General features: G+C 44.4%; 1 protein-coding gene across 9 annotated transcripts in view; it reads right to left on the reverse strand.

The window, feature by feature from the left end:
* LOC122540474 (polyhomeotic-like protein 2) overlaps window positions 1–15969 on the reverse strand; it is a 115210-nt gene that overhangs the window by 24436 nt on the left and 74805 nt on the right. For 8 of the 9 annotated variants that reach the window (XR_006309316.1, XR_006309317.1, XM_043676322.1 and 5 more), the window contains one exon: window positions 8699–8870. Coding sequence is in view for 6 of the 9 variants with exons in the window: in XM_043676322.1 (XP_043532257.1) it covers window positions 8699–8870 (172 nt within the window). In the remaining 3 variants the exon portion in view is untranslated. Of the gene's footprint in view, window positions 1–806; window positions 1628–8698; window positions 8871–15969 lie in introns of those variants that run through there. The other variant, XM_043676327.1, reaches the window with a different exon arrangement.

Below are 15969 nucleotides of genomic sequence, written 5' to 3' on the forward strand. Positions count from 1 at the left end.
CAAACACGGTGCTGCCCTTGCAGTCAAACAGCAATTGCCAGCAAAGTTGCAATTCAGAAGGCAAACATCTCAAACACATTTGAGGTAAACATTAATTTTTATAGTTGTGACCTCAGTGCCCGAGTGTCTCAGTTTAATTTTCATTCAGAATGTTTCAGGCACAAATCTGTCCCAGTCAAGGTCCCACCTTGTATCAAACATCACATCAGCCACTGAATTCAGAAGCCCAAGTACACACGAGGTTGCAGGAATCATACAGAGATTGGGAATATTGAAACTCTCCCTTACGTTTCTATTGAGCTGTTACATTGCAGTAATGGGGCAAATAAACCACCAGAATTAGGTCCAAATTTATTAACTTCAGTGACACACACCTTCACTCGAGGATTTCTAACAAACAATTGTTTCTTTGCTTTGAACTAAAATGGAACAATAACACAACAAATTTTTTTAAAAGCCTTTGGTCAGACAAGAATTCTCAGTGTCATTTTGAAAGATACAGAGAGGGGTTTGGAGTGATAATAAAACACAAGCAATAGCCAATAGGCAATCCCATCTCACTGTGCTGGGTTTGAACTCAATAGAAAGGGGTTCCGGGAGAGATGTACAGAGAGCAGCTAACTCACTACCAATTGCAGTACTCCAACAAGTCAACATTAACTGCCTTGGCTTTTTAATGCTACACCTTCCCAGCAGATAAGTAGAGTTTCAGTTACACCTGATAGAGAATTGGAAAATTCCACTCATACTGAACATAACGTGCAAACCATTTTTTGTGGAAGTAGTTGATAAACACAGTAACTCACCAGAGTGCAAAGTGACAGTGGGATTATTCACCTCCTCAGCTCTGTTCCCATCATTCTCTCCTATATCGGTTTTTTATTTCATTGCCTCTGGTGCAGCTCTTTCACAAACTAGCAGCTAGCGGATCCTAAAATGCCATCTTTTAGTCCTTTGAACGAATACTCTCTCCTTCAGCAGCAACGTTTGGTAAAACGATAAAATATTTCCAGTGAACTCCACAATCTACAGGTCACAAGATGCCCATCTGTTTTGAGTGTCTCTGAACACGGTGATTTATCCAAAGGGTCGGGCTGCTAACTTCACCATGTGCTGTTTTTAAACCGAGATGAGCAGCTGCAGGAAGTCGCTACATGACAGTCAGTGAGCTGGCTGTCTGCTTAACCTCCAGTGCAGGCCAGTCCAACCCAGATACAATCTGCCTGTCCACAGATGATCAGTGAAGCTGAAAGCTGTACCAATCAATGCATCCACCACAAAGCCTCATTTAACACATCACAGTGACCAAAAGGGGCTTCTTAATCTTCCCGTGTCAAAGTGAGCAGCTCAAAAACAAAATAGCAATCGCGTGCTGTGGTCCCGATTGCTGTCAGAGACCGAGGAACGATGACAAGTTGTTGCAGTCAAATGTTCCCCTTCTTTCCTGCCACACACACACATGCAGGTCAAACTAAACACCTCTCAAAACGGGCTGAATGGCCATCACTCCACAGTGTCCATGTGGCTGGTGGCTTATCCTCTCTGCCAGTCGGAATGGCCCTTCCCTGGAGTGTGCGCCGGCCTCGTCGTTTGGAGCTGCTGCTCTCTCTGGGCAGCACGGCTTCGAGTGATCGCAGCTGCATGCAAATGAAGGCACAGTGCTGTGCTCCTGAACAACAGACAGGACATCTTGGCTGGAGATACAGTGACCTCCTGCTGTGCTTTCAGAGTCGGGGGCGGGGGGGGGTTGAGAGACCAGTGGGGTTTTACACTGTACTAAAGAACAGGTGTCTGTGGTGAAGCATGCACAAGCAACTACACTCCCAAAAGAAAATGTATGCAGATCAGGATACGGTAATAAAGACAGTGCATGGACAAGAATGTGAACAGTACCCTCCCCTCAAATTAATTGTAATTAGTGCAAACCTTTTGGGGAAAGATTGATTCCCTGTGAATGTGGATGGTGTAGGTGGGGCTCTAGGTCCTGCCTGAGCAACTAATTTACAATCACGGGCTCCAAAAAGAGGAACCAACTGAAAAGAGAGCAGCAGCTGGTAGTTAGTTTCTGCACTCGCCCTGTTGGCTGATTTACAAATCAAAGCATGGCAGACAATAATGTTCATTCGACACAGGCAAGGAAGCAAGAGATGGTCCCAAAGGGGAAGCAGCCCCAAAGGTACAACTCTGAAACCATGACTTCAATTCACGCCTGCTGGCTGGCAGTGAATTAAATCTCACCCCCACCCCCCCAACAACCCTCCACCCCCACCCCAATTCCCCACCCTCTCCCATTCATCTCCCACCAGTACTGCCACAAACCACAAAGCTTTAAGAATCAGACAAAGCAGATTTGCTGCAACAGATTCTCTTTTCTGTTCAGAGGATACATGCAGGTGACAGGCCATTGTGCGCTCACTCGGTTTACTGTACAGATGGTGCTAGATGAAGCAAACAGGATGACCCGAATCGCGGAGTGACCAGCTGGAAACTCACTCTCTCTCTCTCGCTGGCAAGTTTGGGCTACAGGGTTGGACTTTGTCTATTAACCCCAGAGGAATACTGCACCCAGAACCCACAACCTCGCTATCACCCAGAACCCTCCATCTCCTTCTTTAACCAACAACACAACCTTTATAGGCAGATATTAAAATACAGCATTAGCAAGACACATTTTGACATCAACTCACTGCACACCAAATAAATTCCTTAAACTTCAAACTGACCTGCTTCACTGGCCCTGCTCAGAGATCAGGGAGAATCAGTTAGTGACTAATTTGACATCTTGGGATCTGTGTTACAGACTGTGTGTGTTTGTGTGGTGCACACACGTGTTGTGAGCACAGAGAGAGACACAGAGAGAGTAATAAGTGTGAGTGAGCTTTGTGAGCAACACTGTGTGCATGATTGCCTGTGCTGGTGTGCAGCAGATGGACTGTGCTGTGAGTTACTGTTGGACAAGGTCACGACTCCCTGTGTAGCCTCTTTACAAGCAAACATCGGACAATACTCACCTTCTCAGCGCTAGGTCAGAGATCAGCCCCTTTCTCAGAAAACAGCAGGCAGCCTGGGACTCAGAGCTCAGTTGGAGTCCCTGCTTCCAGGATGAAGGGAAAAGACAAACAAGGGGAAGAAAGAAATGGGAATACACTCAGCACCAGATGGTGAGGGCACATCGATGCAAAGTGCATTAAGATCAGATCAGTCTGAGAGAGGTGGGGATTGTCACAGAGGTACAACAGCAATATTGTAATCAGTGCAGCTACTGAACAAGGCATTCACACTCACCAAGCATTGCTTCGATTTGCTACTTTCAAAATTACTACAAAAAACCACATTTACACTGTCCCTTTAAAGTAAGGGAAAGTCCCAGGGAAAACTCATCCACAAAAACCTTGCCTCTGCCCCAAGGGTGGCTCAGTGGTTAGCACCGCTGCCTCACAGCACCAGGGTTCCCAGGTTCAATTCCGGCCTCGGACGATTGACTGTGTCGAGTTTGCACATTCTCCCCGTGTCTCTGTGGGTTCCCTCCGGGTGCTCCGGTTTCCTCCCACAGTCCAAAAATGTGCAGGTCAGGTGAATTGGCCGTGCTAAATTGCCCATAGTGTTAGGGGCAGGGGTAAATGTAGGGGAATGGGTCTGGGTGGGTTGCACTTCGGCAGGTCGGTGTGGACTTGTGGGGCCGAAGGGCCTGTTTCCACACTGTAAGTAATCTAAACCACTTACTCCTCACCTTAACGAGACGTGAGCCTTGGTGAGGCCACACCTTGAGTATTGTGTGCAGTTTTGGGGTCTCAGCCTGAGGAAGGGCATTCCTGCTATTGAAGGAGTCCAGCAAAGATTCACCAGACTGATTCTCGGGAATGGTAGGACTGACATATGAGGAAAGGCTGGATCGACTGGGCTTGTACTCCCTGGAATTTAGAAGAACGAGGAGTCTCATGGAAACATATAAAATCCTGATTGAATTGGACAGGCTAAATGTGGGAAAAATGTTCCCAATGTTGGGGAGCTCCAGTACTAGGGGTCACAGTCTAGGACTAAGGGGTAAGCCATTCAGGACTGAGATGATGAAGTATTTCTTCACTCAGAGTTGGGAATCTGTGAAATTCTCTCCCACAGGAAGCTGTTGGGGCCAATTCATTGGACATATTCAAGAGGGAGCTGGATGTGGTCCTTGCAGCTAAAGGAATCAAGGGGTATGGAGAGAAAATGGGAATGGGACACTGAGATTGCATGATCAGCCATGATCACATTGAATAGTGGGGCAAGTTTGAAGGGCTGAATGGCCTACTGCTGCACCAGTTTTCTGTTTTGATGTTTCCTATTGTACATTGTTTTACAGAGACTGTGCTAGAGAAAGCAAGAGATAGGAGCAGGCCACTCAGCCCATTGAGCCTGTTCTGCTGTTCAATAAGCTCATGGCTGAGGGTCTACCTCAATTCCATAGTTCCACTGAATTCTCTTGCTATTTATTAATCTCTGCTTTGAATATGCTCAATGACCACACCTCAACAACAACCTGGGGTTGAGAATTCCAAAGATTCACAACCTTCTTCCTGAAAAGATTAATCTTCACCTCAGGGCAGGATTCTCTAAGTGGGAGGGCTGTAGATGTTGAAACAGTAACTGAGGCAGATCTTTAAGGAGATCGGGGATATGGGGAGGAGATGGCAAAGTGTCATTCAGGCAGACAATCAGCCATGAACCTGTTGAATAATGGAGCAGGATCAATGGGCCAAATGGTCAACACTGCTATTTCTTATGGAAAACCTGTGCATAATCACATACGCATGTACTGTCACTGTCCAACTGAATCAGACAGACAGTTTTGATACTAACCAAAACCAATTATGACTGAATGAAAGCAGAGTGCTAGAGAAACCCAGCAGGTCAGGCAGCCTCTGTGGAGACAGTTAGAGTTAACATGGAATCTGCTATGATTCTTTCTCAGAGCTGAACCTAGTTACTAGTCGTTAAACAGCAGCAACCTATAAATGTAGTGTACCTATAGTTGGTAGTGAACAGACTAGCTGATCAAGTAATGCAAGCTTCTTGCTTCTAGGCTTTCACAGCATTTTTCATGAGCTAATCTTTTTAATCACATTTTCTAAAAGCTTTATTGCCTAATGGAGCAGTTAGGAAGCTGATGTTATTACCCGAGAAATCCATGCTTTCTACTTCCTTCCAACAAACCGTAAATATATCACCCACCGGCAATTATCTGAACCTCGCGAGTGGGGTAGATTTCACAAAACTCCTCACGTGCAGGCAGTTCTGGAATGACCTGCCTGAGACAGGCTAACAAATTCTCTCTGGTTCCTGACCATACTGTACGGAATATTCTCAGAGACAGCAATCCTATCCCACTGCTGCATGTGACCTGCTATGGATAACACCATGAGACATGAGCAGGCATTAGGCCATTCAGCCCATCGAGTCTGTTCCACCATTCAATCATATCGGACGTTATGGAGGCTCTGAGAATATTACCTCAGGCCCCATTTCCCCATGAGGAATAAAGAAGACTGTTTACTTCAGACCACACGTAGAAGATAGACAGCCATCAACCCAAGAAAGAATTAAAGAGAAGGCCTTTCATCTAGGAAGAGACGTGGGAGGGAAGATGAGGGAGATGGCGTGCAAGGGCGAGGGACGGAGGGTTAGGGATGGTGCGCGAGAGTGAGACAGAGATGAGAAGTTAGAACTCACTAAACACAGCTAAATAGTACAGAGGCTTTTCCCAGATTCCTGTCCTACCTGTTCCTGAGGTGTGTGTTGACAACATCCTGAACAGGCCAATTAGAAAATAAATTTAGCTGGACATGTAGACGAATGAGAAAGTGAGGACTGCAGATGCTGGAGATCAAAGTGAAGAGTGTGGTGCTGGGAAAGCACAGTAGGTCAGGCAGCATCCGAGGAGCAGGAGGGTCAATGTTTCAAGCAAAAGCTCTTCATCAGGAATGTAGATGTAGATGAATGAGAATGATAGTGAAAGATGTGAGAATTGGATGAGATGAAGAGAGATGAGTCAAGATCCGAGTGCATTAGAAGCACTGCTGGGCAGAATGGCCTATTTCTCTGCTGCAAATGTGCTGTTAATGCTCTTCATGTGTGCGTTTTCTCCAATATGTCGAACAGGAGCAGAAGTGTTCTCTCTGTGCGCTCTAAATCATACAGTAAGATATAAATTCCTCCTTATTCAACCCGATACAAATCCTGAGAGTAACCCACTCCCAGCAGCACGTTCATGCTCAGGAATGAGATCTGGAAAGAAGTGGCAATGGAGGAACCATAAGTGAGATCCGCAGCTATTGAGGGAAAGCTTTAACTTGGAATCCTGCTTTTCAAATTCCAGTGTGATGACACTCTATCCCCAAGAGGATCTAATCTGGTTTCATTATGGGTGAAGCCCCTCACAGCTCAATAGCGCTGCAGCACTAATGGGGTGGGCAAAGTCAGTACCACGTGTCCAGTGTTAACCTGAGTGTTTCCTGTTAAATTCGTCACCACAGGAAACACCAGCAGCTCCCTTAGTGACACGGCCAATAAACACAGCTCAGAACCTTGGGGGGGGGGGCGCGTGTCCAGTCACATTGATTCTTTCTAGGGGAATCGAATGGGGGCAGCTGATCAGGGAAGAGGGCGCATCACCTGACGTGTTCTGCAGGTTAATAGAGAAGGGTGAAATTGAGACAACAGCAGGAAGAGTGGGGTAGGGTGGGGAGGGGGGTGAATGTCAATGAGAAGGCACAGCTCGAGACTGAAGTTTCACATGAACTGGTGCCACGAGAAGCTAATGAATATGGTTCAAGCTCAGCTTCTCCTGTTGCCCAACAGAAGCATGTGTTTGGAGCGTCCCAAGCTGTCTCCAAGGGCAACAATGTTAAACAAATCTCAAACACAGAAGGACAACACACACAAAGGGACAATTAGCCTCCTCTCTTACACCGTCCCCCACACACAACCCGTCGGGAAGGTTGTGAAATCAGGAAGCTTCCTCTCTACATTTGAATAATAACTCTCTGGAAGATGACGGTGCTGACCCTCTTCCCCTGTAATAAACGAGAGATCACATGGTGTACAATGGGAATTCTAAGAGTAGCGAACTGAGTGGGCATTACCCCAGGATGCAGGGGTCTGAATCTGTTGTTCCATATGCTCGCTCTCCTGTGGAGGCAATGTCAATCAAATCATTCAGCGTCTCCTCCCCAGCTCCGTTAGGGAGCAGGAGTGGACAGGCCAACTTAACCAGCTGCAGTGTGTACAGATTATCCAAAGTTATCAGACATTGGAACGGCAGCTGTCACATTCCCAGATTTCCTGAACTTCCAACAATTGGTAGTGACAATCTCAGGAAAGGGAGAGTATGTGTTTTCACATATCGATCCTCTCCAATACTCAGACAGTCAACATAGGTGGCATTGGTGAACCCAGTTTGAAACTCATCCAGAGTGTGATCTGGACATAGTCATTTCCTTTTGTTTCTGTTTCTTGAATTTTGGCTCGTTTTTAATTCTAAGTATTGTATTTGAAGATGTTGCCGGACAGTGGAACTCTGTACACTCTGCTCAGGTACACATGACAATAATCTAATACGGAATAGTTATTGCATAATTTACTGAAAAAATTGTAAATACAGAAATACAACTTCACCAAAATGTCTGATCAATAAACCAGCTTCCTCACTCATTAACTTTTCTGTCCTCAGATTGCTGCAGTGTTCCAGCAAAGCACAATGCAAGCTGCAGAAACTGCATCTCATTTTCCCACTGAGCCACTCTTCAGGACTCGACATGGAGTTCAACACCTTCAGAGCAGGGACAGAGACCTCTACTCTGTTACAGTGCTCCTTCTCTGCCAGAGTCTGGTTTTCCTACCTCTGCTTGCAGCTGAGCTGACCTACTTTCTGCTCTTAACACCCCCTCTAGATCTTTATTTTGCCTGTTCTCTACAGCTGTTACAACTCACTCTGGCTTTGCCTGCACTGCCTGTAGGATCTCCAATTCCCTCTAACCTTCCCTGACCTTCCTTTCTGTCCCACCAGCTCCTCCTTGTTTTTTTCCACGGTACGAATCCATCACTTTACCCCCTCCCTCTTTAGTCGTCACTGAGCCCACAATATTAACTGTTTCTGTCTCCACAGATGGCGCCAGACCTGTTTGAGATGCTCAAGCTCTCTTGGTTTGTATTTCAAACTGTAAAATGAAACATGTTTGATATAAACCAAAGTGGTTCTGGGCTGACATCACTCCATGTAAAAGCTGAGCCCAGTGTAACACTGAGCCAGATGGAGCTGTTGTTTCAACCCTGGGTCTAGGTGATGTTTGTTGAACCTGAGGGGTTTGAGGTCTGTGACCCCAATAGAGAGGCTGATGGTGGGTCTGGTTGGACACTCAGCTGAGGGTTTACCTTCAGGAGGCCAAGTGACATCTTTCAGAAAGTGTTTCTAGTTTAGAGAACTCTGTGCTACGCTGGACTCAAATTCGTTTCAGGAAGGACTGCACTTCTCCTCCAGCTCCCCCAAACAATCCCATAAAAATCATCCTGCAATAAATTATAACAAACACACAGTCTCGCTGGATTTTTAAATCACATGATCCTATTACGTCTTTGCATAATTATGCACTTCCCAGAAACATCCTTCATAAATCCTGAGAGTTAATGTACCCTGAAAAGGAATCTGCCCACGATCTCTCACCTTGTGTTATTGACTTGCTGGATTCAGTTTTCTTCTGATCGGATGTTGCTAAGCAGGTGGAGGTCGGAGGTGCTGTCTGAACTGCAGCTTTGTCTGATGGCCCTTTCTCAATGGCTGTGTCTGGCTTCTCTCTCCTGCTGATGTCCTGGCTGCTCCTCTGGCACTGCTGGATCTAAAACAGAGCACACCAGCAACACTCACTCAATCTCCATTCTCACTGGCTAGCAACAGAAACTAAACATCCTGTACCTAAACCAGCTCAGCTAAGAATCAGTCACATCTGGAAGCTTTTAGGTAGAACGACACACAGATAGGTGGTGAAGCAGGTACTGCTAAGGAAGTGGGGAGGCTGCAGAAGGACTTGAACAGGTGAGGTGAGTGGGCAAAGAAGTGGCAGATGGAATATAGCGTGGGAAAGCATGAGGTTATACATTTTGTTTATAAAAACAGAGGCGCAGACTATTTTCTAAATGGGGAAAGGTTTCTGAAATCTAAAGAACAAAGGGAGTTGAGAAATCTAGTTCAGGATTCTCCTAAGGTTAATATGCAGGTTCAGTTGGTAATTAGGAAGGCAAATTCAGTTAGCATTAATTTCAAGAGGAGTAGAATACAAGAGCAGAGAAGTACTACTGAGGTTGTATAAGGCTCTGGTCAGATACATTTGGAACATTGAGAGCAGTGTCGGGCTCTGTATCTAAGGAAGGATGTGCGAGTGTGGGAGGGATTCTGGGGGGGGGGTTTACAAGAACCATCTTGGGGGATGAAGTGCCTGTTGTATGAGAAGCAGTGGAGGACTCTGGGTCTGTACTCGATCGGGGGGCTGGTTGGGGGGAAATGATTGAAGCTTACAATACTGAGAGATCTGAATGCTGAGAAAATGTTTCCACTAGTAGGAAAGATTAGGAGGGACATAAGAAGGAATTTCTTCAGCCAGAGGGTGGGGAATCTGTGAAATTCATTGCTGCAGAAGGCTGTGTGGGCCAAGTCATTGAGTGTATTTAGGACAGAGATAGATAGGTTTTTGATTGGTAAACGGATCAACGATTGTGAGGGGAAGGCAGCAGAATGAAGTTGAAAAACAGATCAGCTAGGATCAAATGGCAGAGCCGACCTCATGGGCTGAATAGCCTAATTCTGCTCCTATATCTACTGGACTAATGGCAAAAAGAATGAGATTGTTGTTATTCAACAAAATATTTCACATTTGTTGCAAATCCATTTTTCCCCACAGAATCAAGTTGTGCATTTAAATTTGTACTAAAAATGACCAAACCTATTGTAACTAATCTATTAGTTGCATTGGAGTTTCCAACAATGAAATTGGATCAGTTAAGATCATTGTTGTTTGTATAAGATGCTATTCCACGTCTCTGGAATATTAGTAACAGAATCACTGTGCAAGCACTAACTTCCTCGTGTCAGTATCAACCAGAATATATCCTGGTTCCAGGAGTAGTCCAGAGATTAGGAATCCTGCAGCAAGTACCTTACTTCCTTATCCCCAAAGCCTGTCCACCATCTACAAGGCACAAGTCAGGAGTGTGATGGAAAACTCCAGACTTGCCTGGATGAGTGCAGCTCCTACAACACAAGAAGCTTGACACCATCCAGAACAACATATCCCACAATGCATTTAACTTAAACATTCATTCCAACAATGGAAGCACAATGCCAGTGTCTGTGCCCGCCACCTACAAGATTCACTGCAACAACTTGCCAAGGCTCCTTCATCAGCTTCTCCCAAATCAGTGACCTCCACCATGTAGATTACTTCCCAGACACACACCATTCTAACTTAACGCTCAGCCTCATTATTGCTGGGCCAAAATCCCACCCTAAGGGTATCCCTACACCACGTGGACTTCACTGGTTCAAAGCAACAGCTCACCAGCACCTTCCCCAGAGCAACAAGGGTTGGGCAATAAATAATATTCTCAGTAACATTGATAGCCACATCCTGAGAGAAATAAAGAAGAGTGACATTTCAACAGCAGTGGCTAAGCTAAATGTTACACACATACTCTCATTCAAAAGATATATCATAAACACTCGACTAGAAAATCCCTAATCACATTAGCTCCAAGAACATTTTTCAACCAGAGTTAAATGCTCTATTACAATACCAGTCAGAGCAGTGATCTACATGTATTCAGGACAAAACAGCAGCACCCCACCCCCCCCTCCCCCCGCCCGCAACTCAGTCCTCTCCCCCAGATATTCACAACTGTGAAAGCTGCGTGAAACTTGGGGAGATGCTCCTCAATTGCGGTACGGACACAAAGCTGTTCGGAGACTGGAAATTATCTCTCTCGTTCTGAAACCTGTCTGACTTTCATTCCATGTGGTTCACTTCCCAAACTAAATAAACTTCAACCTGATCAGCACAAATGTGCAAGAAAACAAAAAGCTGCTTTGCAGAGTGTTTGTTTTTACAGTATCAGTAGTTGCTTCACCAACGTGGGTGGTGGTCTCTGAGAGGGCAAGACAACAGAATCCTCCCAGTTATAAAATGACAGATGTTCAGCAAAGAGTCTGTGTTGATTGTTAAACTCACAGGAGTTCTCATACAAAGATCAATGTGGTCAACAAATCTCCAAATTAAAAACAACCTCTAGAGAATATTAGAAAAATATAATCTAAATAATTCACTATGGAGCAAAAAGCACTAAGTTGTGCCAACTTCAAAAAAAGGTTTCTGTCACTGAATTATTGAGAATGAAATGCAGTCTTCTCTCGTTAAGATAAGCCACTAAATGTTCAGTGAAATCTAAACTATACTTTGCTTGTTAAAGTATTGAGGGACTGCTCCCCGACCTCGTGGGTCATAATTTAGACGTTAACTTTCATTTGTAATTACATGGTGAAATTGTAGTTACAAAAGGAGTCATTGCAGAAATACGAGCATTTAATCCTGAGGTAATACTGAGTGCTGCCAGTAGATGGAGCAAGCTAGAATAGAAATTCATGAGATGTAGGTGTACAATTAGGCCATTCAGCCCATCGAGTCTGCCCTGCCATTTGATCATGGCTGATATGCTCTTCACTTCAGTTTTCCTGCCTTCGCTCTATAGCCTTTCAACCTGTTACCAATTTAAATCTGTCTAACTCCTCCTTAAATTTACTTACTGTCCCAGCATCCTCTGCACTTTGGGGTAGCGAATTCCACAGATTCACAACCCTTTGGGAGAAGTAGCTTCTCCTCAAATGTTTTAAATTTGCTACCCCCTTATCGTAAGATTATGACCTCTCGTCCTAGAATGCCCCACAACAGGACGCACCTGCTCCACGTCTATTTTAGCCACACCTTTTATCATTTTGAACACCTCCATTTGATCTCCCCTCATGCTTCTAAATTTCAGACAGTATAGGCGTAAACTGTTAAATGTCTCCTTGTAAAACAAACCCCTTATCTCAGAGCAATCTAGTGAACCTCCTCTGAACTGCTAACACTTGGTTAGAAAAGATCCCCCATGTTCAAGCAGAAGTCATCTGTACCACAGCTTGCTCACAGAATGCCAGCAGAAAATGTACTTCAGAAGCAAAATACATCAGAAAATGTTCTGAAGATCCACAATCCCAGGGAAGTTACTTATTAAATTAGATTACTTCAGCAAAGTAGTAATTACTGTAGAATTACAGCAGACTGCAGAGGAGGGAGGTGCTCATCAGTCCAGCGTTCCCCAATGTTCTGAAGAAGGGTCACTGGAGCTTTCTTTTCACAGGTGCTGCCAGATCTGTCGAGTTTCTCCAGGAATTTCTGGTTTTGTTTTGGATTTCCAGCATCTGCAGTTTATATTTGTGTTTAAGCGTGCCACGGTTGATTGTTGTGAACCACTGCCTTGTTCAGGGTATCGGGGGACCAAGCTGAACAATGAAGCCCTTGCAGTGAAAGTCCATCAATTCGCATTGCGGACAGTCACAAGCCATTTCACTCAGTGGGTGCAGGCTGACTAGAGTCTTTTCCCAACCCATTTTGTCCTACCCATATACCATCAAATCCACAATGGAAGACAGGAAGAAGTTGTAACGGTAAGAGTTGCTCCTTTTTTGAGGTATTTTCACTGTTGGAGCTGATTTCCTCAAATTCTAGCAGCAGTTACAATTGCTTAAAAGCTATTGCATTGTTTTGGAACTTCAGGAAAAAGGCAAGATCAAAACAATGGCACTTTAAAAAGGAAGACAGACAAAGGCAGTGACCACATGGGAAATGAATCAAACAGAAAAATAAAGCTGCACTGCTGTCTGACCCAGCAGTGAATCTGCACAGCTACTGTTCTGCTGTTTGATTTCAAGTAACTCTGAACATCAGAGTTACTGAGCTGCCAGAGGAAGTGGAGGAGGCTGATACAATTACAACATTTAAAAGGCATCTGGACGGATAATATGAATAGGAAAGGGTTTGAGAGATATGGGTCAAATGCTGGCAAATGGGACTAGATTTATTTAGGATATCTGGTCAACATAGATGAGTGGACCAAAGGGTTTGTTTTCATGCTGTACATCTCTATGACTCTATCTCCGATTCCCTTCTCCATAAGACCATAACTTATAGGAGCAGAATTAGCCATTCAGCCCATCGAGTCTGCTCCGCCATTTGATCATGGCTGAGAAGTTTCTCAACCCCATTCTCCCACCTTCTCCCTGTAACCCTTGACCCCAAGAACCTACCTGTCTCTGTGTCTCAAAGCCACTCAATGACTTGGTCTCCACAGTTCTCAGCAATAATGAGTTCTTCCTTCCCCTTCATGTTTATCCAGTTTCCCCCTTAAACGTATCCACATTCTTCACCCCAAGCATTCAGTGGTACATTTCTGGTCAAAGTACTCGTTTCCGAAATGCCGACTAGATTTATCAGCAACCAGTTTATATCAATGGACCCTACTTTTGGTCACAGTCAAAGTCATACATCACAGAAACAGGCACTTCAGCCCAACCCATCCATGCCAATCAGGTTTCCTAAACTGATCGAGTCCCATTTGCCTGTACTTAGCCCATATTCCTCTAAATCTTTGCTATCCATTTACCCTTCCAAATGTCTTTTAAATGTTGGAATTGTATCTGCATCCATAACTTCCTCTGGCAGCTCGTTCCATATATACACTACCCTCTGTGTGAAACAATTGCTCCTCCAGTCCCTTTGAAATCTTTCCCCTCTCCCCTTAAACCCATGCCTTCCAATTTTGGATTTTCTACCCTGGGGAAAAGATCTTTGCTATTTACTTTATCTCTGCCCTTCATGGTTTTATAGACAACTATAAAGGTCACCCCTCAGCCTCAATCTCCCAGCTGATTCAGCCTCTCCTTATAACTCTAACCTTCCAGTCTCGGTAACATCCTCATATCTCCTTTGCACCTTTTTCTATAGCAGGGTGACCAGAATCGTACAAAGTATCCAAATCTAGCCTTACCAATGTCTTGTAGAGCAGTAACATGGTGTCCCAACTCCTGTACTCAATGCTCTGAGCGCTGAAGGCATGCATGTCAAACACATACTTCACCACACTGTCTATTTATGACACCACTTTCAAGAAACTATATATCTGTAACTGGGTTTCTCTGTTCAACTATACTCCCCAGGACCCTACATTTGAATATGTAGGCCCTGCCCTGGGCTATCTTACCAAAATGCAACACCTCGCGTTTATCTGCGTGAAGTCATCTGCCATTCCTTGGCCCACTGGCCCAGTTTATAAAGATCCCTTTGTACTCTTAGGTAATCTTTTTTCAGTGTCCACTATACCACCAATTTTGGTGTCATCTGCAAACTTACTATCCGTGCTATCTATATTCTCATCCAAATCATTTACATAAATTACAAACAGCAGTGGACCCAGCAGTGATCCTTGCAACACACCGCTGGTCACAGGCTTCCAGTCTGAACAACAACTCTCCACCACCATTATCTGTCTCCTACAATCAAGCCAATTTTGTACCTAATTGGCTCTCTCCCCCTGGATCCCGTGTGATTTAACTTTACTAACCAGTCTACCATGTGGAACCTTGTTGAAGGCCATACTGAAGTCCAAGTAGACACTTCTATCACTTTGCCTTCATCTACCGTCTTGATCATCTCTTCAAAAATTCAAATTTATGTAACACTATTTCTAACACACAAAGCTATGCTGACCATCCCTAATCAGGCCTTGCTATTCTAAATACATGTAGATCCTGTCTTTCAGAATTCCCTCCAACAATTTTCCTATCACTGACATCAGGCACACTGACCTGTAGCTTCCTGGCTTTTTCATGCAGCCTTTCTTAAATCTTGGCACAACATTAGCCACTCTCCAGTCATCCAGCATCTCACGTGTGGCTGAAGAGATACAAATATCTCTGCTCGGGGGTGCACAATTTCTTCACTAGCTTCCCACAATGTCTTGGGAAACACCTGATCAGCTCCCAGTCTCCACCACAAATGGAAACATTTTCTTTACATCCAACACACCAAACCTTTCAGCATGGAATCAGTCAGATTTTTTAATGCAACTGTTACTTGCAAACTTTTCAACTCTTCTTCAAAGAGGCAGATGGATACATAAAAGAATCATCACTTGAGTAAGTCTTCAAGGTATTAGCCCCTGGATTATACACAGCAGCAGATAATCAGTGCCTTCAGGACAGAGAGAAAATTAAAACTAAATGTTTCCTTATTAAAAGGAGCTATATCCTCTCTCCAGCATAAACAAGAATGAATGAAGAAAGTGATTATTTGTAATTCCCAGCGAGATGATTGTTTCATCAGGAATTCAAAACTTTTTATAGTTTTCTTTTGCTGGGGACTATGAAAGAACAGAAGCCAATGGAAGTACAGCTATCCAGAATCCACAGCAGCTGTGAAAGTGCTATATAAAAGTAACAGAGAATGTCTCATGTTAAATCCATGTTCTGTTTACAGAGTGAAGGATGTAGCCTCAGTTTTCACATTGATCTGGAGGAGGTAGAATGTCTGAATGGGATAGTAGGGCTTGATGTTCTGAACAGACCCAGAATGCAGGCCTTAAATGAGCAGTAGGATTGATAATGATTGACAGTAGCTGAAGAGGTGATGCTACATCAGCCCACCAAGAGTTTCATCATTACTTTGAAAGCTCCTGTTTATGGACAGCGGTGAAGACCAGGTGCCTTTATTTTACAACAGTGATTGTGAAAACCACCTGCTGAGAGATAAACAAGGAACTAAGTAGGATCTGTCACAACAGGAGAAAGTGAGGTCTGCAGATGCTGGAGATCAAAGTTGAAACTTTATTGCTGGAACAGCACAGCAGGTCAGG

The sequence above is a fragment of the Chiloscyllium plagiosum genome, chromosome 34 (assembly GCF_004010195.1).
Source record: "Chiloscyllium plagiosum isolate BGI_BamShark_2017 chromosome 34, ASM401019v2, whole genome shotgun sequence".
NCBI classification, from domain to species: Eukaryota; Metazoa; Chordata; class Chondrichthyes; order Orectolobiformes; family Hemiscylliidae; genus Chiloscyllium; species Chiloscyllium plagiosum.